At 37.8% G+C, this 5,945-nt stretch overlaps 1 protein-coding gene across 1 annotated transcript in view; it reads left to right on the top strand.

Moving 5' to 3' along the window:
• Positions 1-5,945, top strand: part of LOC102835261 (tyrosine-protein kinase Fer-like) — a 579,105-nt gene that overhangs the window by 264,080 nt on the left and 309,080 nt on the right. Inside the window, exon 12 of the mRNA XM_006872259.1 lies at positions 1,150-1,353. Coding sequence (XP_006872321.1) covers positions 1,150-1,353 — 204 coding nt within the window. The remainder of the gene's footprint in view (positions 1-1,149; positions 1,354-5,945) is intronic.

The following is a 5,945-nucleotide window of genomic DNA, read 5'->3' as shown; positions in this document are numbered from 1 at the left end:
GTGATTCCATTTGTTATCCTTTAGAAGCATCACAAGGAAATTTGTTATTTTTGTTAAGTTCTGTTGAGTCTGTTCAGACTCATGACAACCCTGTATAGTGTTTCTGAGGAGTGGCTGGTGGGTTTGAACCAACGACCTTGTGGTTAGAAGTCCAATGCTTATCCTACAGCGCCACACCAGGACACCAATGAAAATATAGTTAGTTGTTAATTACCTGGAGTCCTGGTGTGGCGCTGTAGGATAAGCACTGGACTGACAGGTTGTTTAAACTACAATATCAGCAGTTCAAACTCACCAGCCACCCCTTGGACCCTATACAGAGTCCCTGTGAGTCGAAACCTACTTGAGGACACTTAACAACAGCAGCATTTGACATTCACATTGTTGTTGTTGTTAAGTGCCATTGAGTCAGTTCTGATTCATAGGGACCCTGTACAGGGTTTCTGAGGAGCAAGTGATGAGTCTGAACCACTGACCTATAGTAGTCTAGTGCTTTGAATTTGTAAAACAACAGATTATTTGCTTTTCCTGTTGTGGGCATGGCCGATAGTCCTCGCCTGCTTTAGCCACTTATTTGTAATTGCACTTATTTTAATTCTTCCAATGCTTCACCTGCCGTTGCTATATAGAAGCAGGGCCAGCAACGTAGCAGAGGTAACTGTTGACCAAATCACGAGAATGAGTAAATCCTGAAGTATTGGACGTGAGCAGTCTCCAACTCATGTGATCAAGAAATAAAAAGAAATGGATTAATTTTTTATTTTAGGTAAAAATGAAGTTGTTAAACAGTAAATTTCTCTGACAATATCCTTTTTTGTTTATAATTTCTCTGACTGATAAGCTTTAATGTGTGGTTTAATACTATAAATGTGAACACAAAATGCTAATACTATGTGTACCTGTGTGCGAATACAGAAAAAACAAACTTAAAATGCTTAAGAATATGCATTTGTGCTAAAATTCATCACCACTGCTTCTAGCCATTTTCCTTAGATATTATGGAAATTTAAAAGTCAGTGTATAATTTTTAATAGTTCAATGAAAGAAAACCATTGTAAGAAACATTTATAATTGCCGCAAATTTTACCATATAAAGAATCACTGTTTTCTCTAACTTGTTTCTCTTTACCTCTCTGTTTTTTGTTAAAGATCTCTGATGTGATCTCCGTGAGTGAGAAACCCCTGACAGAACAGGACTGGTACCATGGTGCAATTCCCAGAATAGAAGCCCAAGATCTGTTAAAACAACAAGGAGACTTCCTGGTGCGAGAGAGCCATGGGAAACCTGGTGAATATGTCCTTTCTGTATATTCTGATGGACAAAGGAGACACTTTATCATACAGTTTGCTGATGTACGTTTCCAGCTTAGTTTTACATGTCTATTTTATTATATTTTGTTGTGGCCTACTTGTAATAAGGTGTTGAGTAGTTTGTGACAAATGCCTTTAGCACTTAAAAATTAACTATGTTGTTGTTGTTGTTAGGTGCCATCAAGTCGGTGCCGATTCATAGCAATCTTATGATAGAATGTTACATCTCATTAAAGGAATATGTACTTACAGTGTTTTGAATTAATATAAAGATGTTTAAATTACATTTAAATGTCTAAGAATTTTAAATATTTAAAGTTTAGTTTGAATATTAAGGGTATTTCAAATGAAAAATAAGAAATAATGTGATATTATCAAAAATTTTCTTTGTTTTCTCATAAACATATTTAGGTTTAAGAATGTTATGCTATTGCAATTGATCCTTGAAATTGCCTTTAAAAATCTATCTGTTAGTGATTTTTGTGAACTATTTATATATTTTTAACTTTTTACTGTGAATTGAGTGAAGGTTTACAGATAAGATCATCAGTTTTGCATGCAACAAATCACATACTTTGTTTAATCTCAGTGATTACAATCCCCTCCATGGAACAACAGTTATCCTACTTCCTCCCTATGGTTCCTGCTTCCATTTCACACTCCTTCCTATCCCTTCTCAACTTTGTCCTTAAGTAATACTGCCTTTTGATCTTGAATGATTGACCATCGCATGGTGAGTATATTACTGTGTCTTTGTCTCCATTGATACGGCGCTGCAGGATAACACATTGGACAACAAGGCCAGTTTGAACTGCAGGGTCGGTGGTTCACACCTACCAGTCGCTCCTAGGAAACCCTACACTGGGTTGCTATGAGTCAGAACTGACTCTGTGACACATAAGAGCAACAACCTGTACCTATCTACTGCTTGGCTGAAACTTGGGCCATGAGGGTGAGTTCCTTTCCAGCCTTGAAGGGTAGTTGAGGGCCATAGTCTTGGGTTTCTCCAGGTTCTTTCTGACCAGTAAGCCTGGTTTTAACAAATACTTTGATGTATAAATAGTACAAATGAAATTCATTATTGACTGAAATAATCATATTTGAATCGCTTTGTGATTTATTAGGATTGTACCAACCCCACTTAAGTTCATGCTTGTAGTCATTAATAAACAACAAATAAAAATTGATAAAAAAGAAAAAAAATTATCTATTTACATTACTTCCACCACTCGTCTGTCAATTTGTCTTACTGTGGTGGCTTGTGAGTTGCTGTGATTCTGGAAGCTGTGCCATTGGTATTTTAAATACCAGCAGGGTCACCAATGGTGGACAGGTTTCAGATGAGCTTCCACACGAAGACAGACTAGGAAGAAAGAGTGACAAACTACTTCGGAATATTTAGTCACTGAAAACCTTATGAATAACAGAGAAACACTGTCACATAATGTGCCAGAAAATGAGTCCCCCAGGTTGGAAGGCACTCAAAATGTGGCTGGGGAAGAGCTGCCTCCTCAAAATAGAGTTGACCGTGATAACGTGATTAGAGTAAAGCCTGTGGGAGTAAAACCTTCGTTTGCAGATGGGGCACAACTCAAAATGAAGAGAAACAGCTGTAATCATCCATTAATAATCGGAAAATGGAATGTACAAAGTAGGAATCTAGGAAAATTGGAAACTGTCAAAAATGAATTGGAACACATAAACATCGATATGTTAGGCATTATGAGCTGAAATGCACTGGTATTGGCCATTTTGAATCTGACAAACAAATGGTTTACTATGCTGGTAATGACAGATTGAAGAGGAATGGCATTGCATTCATTGTCAAGAAGAACATATCCAGATCAGTTATGAAGTACAGTGCTGTCTGTGATAGGATAATATCCATGCACCTACACGGAGTCCTGGTGTGGCACTGTGGACTAATGCATGAGACTGCAAAGTTGTTTGAACTACAAAATTGGTGGTTCAAGCTCACCAGCTGCTCCTTGGAAACCCTATACAGGGTTGCTATGGGTCGGAATCGACTTGATGGCACTTAACAACAACAACAAAAGGGAAGACCAGTTAATACCACTATTATTCAAATTTACACACCACCCACTAAACCCAGTGAGGCTGAAATAGAAGAATTCTACCAACTTTTTCAATCTGAAATTGATCAAACATGCAATCAAGGTGTATTGATCATTAGTAGTGATTGGAATGCAAAGGTTGGAACCAAAGAGGAAGGATCAGTAATTGGAAAATACGGCCTTGGTGATAGAAATGATGCTGGAGATCGCATGATAGAATTCTGCAAAACCAATGATTTGTTCATTTCAAATACCTTCTTTAGACAACATAAGAGATGACTATACACATGACCCTCACCAGATGGAATGCATAGAAATCAAATTGACTACATCTGCGGAAAGAGACAATGGAAAAGCTCCATATCATCAGTAAAAACAAGGCTGGGGCAGATTGTGGAACAGACCATCAATTACTCATATGCAAATTCAAACTGAAGTCAAAGAAAATGAAAACAAGTCCCCATGAGCCAAAATATGACCTTGAATATATCCCACCTGATTTCAGAAATCATCTGAGGAACCAGTATTCCATAGAGTTCATTATATAACATTGCTGTTATTTGACTAGAAGGGCCTTAATAAATAACTAGCTTCAAGTCAAATTCTGAAGAGGCCGTGGAATGAGGGTTATCATTGCTCATGCCCAATGGATCTTGGCTGAAAGCAGAGAATATTAGAAAGATGTTTACCTGTGCTTTATTGACTACACAAAGGCTTTCGATTATGTGGATCATGACAAGCTATGTACAACATTATGAAGTATGAGTATTCCAGAACACTTAATTGTGCTTATGAGGAATCGGTACCGGGACCAAGAAGCAGTTGTTTGAACAGAGCATGGGAACTCTGAATGTTTTAAAATTAAGAAAGGTGTGCGACAAGGTTGTATTCTTTCACCATACTTATTCAACCTCTATACTGAGCAGATAATCTGAGAAGGTGGGTTCTTTGAAGAAAAACGTGGCACCAGGACTGGAGGAAGACTCATTAATAACCTGCGATATGCAGATGATACAACCTTGCTTGCTGAACATGAAGAGGACTTAAAACATTTACTGATGAAGATCAAAGAGCACAGCCTTCGGTGTGGATTGCATCTCAATGTAAAGAAAACAAAAATCCTCACTACTGGACCAATAAACAACATTCTTATCAATGGGGAAAAGATTGAAGTTGTCAAGGACTTAATTCTTCTTGGATCAACTATCAACACTCATGGAAGCAGCAGTCAAGAGATCAAATGACATACTGCATTAGGCAAATCTGCTGCACAAGACCTTTTGAAAGTGTTGAAGAGTAAAGATGCCTGATCCAAGCCATGGTGTTTTCAATAACCTCATATGCATACGAGAGCTGGACAGTGAATAAGGAAGACCATTGAAGAATTTATGCTTTTGAGTTAAGGTGTTGGAAAGAAATATTGAAAGTGCCATGGGCTACCAAAGCACCAACAGATCCGTTTTGGAAGAAGTGCAGCCAAGAGTGCTCCTTGGAGGCCAAGATTGCCAATCTTCATCTCTCATACTTCAGACATATTGTTAGGAGGGACCAGTCTCTGGAGGACATCATGTTTGGTATGGTGGAGGGTCAGAGAAAAAGAGGAAGACCCCCAATGAGATGGATTGGCCAAGTGGCAGCGTAGATGGACTCAAGTGTGGCAACAATAGTGAGGTTGGCCCAGGATTGGGCAGTGTTTTGTTCTGTTGTTTATAGGGTCACTATGAGTCGGTAACAACTTGATGGCACCTATGAACTACAAACTTGTATTACTAACAAAAAGGAAAGGGTCAGCTTGAAAATGATCAGTGTTCTTTAATATCACACATTTGTTTTAAATGGGTAAAATGAACAGCTTAACATATACTAAAAAAAATAGTCATTGGTACAGGTTCCTTTTGAAAGGTTTTATTCAGCTTTCTTCTGTCATTGAGATTAAAGATCTGAATTGAAGAGGAGCGCACTTGTATTTAAGTAAATGCCTTAGATTTTGAACAGCCTATATTCTGTTCTAATGAGCTTTCATCATATGAAGCTGAGCTCTTTGGGCCATTGAATATAGGAGTTTGAGCTGTTAGGGAGTTTTTAATTCTTTTATATTTTTTGTAGGTGAATCTACTATGAGCTGAAATCATTGCATTTCTTCTTCATGTACCTGCTGCCTTGAAGTAGGCAAAAAATGAAATAATTTATTATTAGATATTTAATGATTGTCTGTTATATTCCAATCAAGGAGTTTATAATCCAGGATTAGATTGTTAAAGAAATATATATATATATAAATGAAATGACAGATGTGTTAGGAGAGTAATAGATAAAGTAATAATGGTCTCTTACAGAAGGAGAGAGATATCAGAGAGTATGGTGGTGAGAAGAGCTTTAAGCTTGGAGTCAGAAGACTTAAGTTTCAGTGTCTGCTTCATATTTTATAAGCTCTGTTGTTGTTGTTGTTAAGTGCCTTTTGAGTCGGGTCCGACCCATAGCGACCCTGTACAGGGTTTCCGAGGGTGTAAATCTTTACGGGAGTAGAAAGCCTCATCTTTCTCCCGCGGAGCAGCTGGT

This window comes from Chrysochloris asiatica, unplaced genomic scaffold, assembly GCF_000296735.1.
Source record: "Chrysochloris asiatica unplaced genomic scaffold, ChrAsi1.0 scaffold00189, whole genome shotgun sequence".
Taxonomy (NCBI): domain Eukaryota; kingdom Metazoa; phylum Chordata; class Mammalia; order Afrosoricida; family Chrysochloridae; genus Chrysochloris; species Chrysochloris asiatica.
The sequence above is the reverse complement of the archived record's forward strand: the minus strand, read 5'-3'. Positions and strand labels throughout refer to the sequence as shown.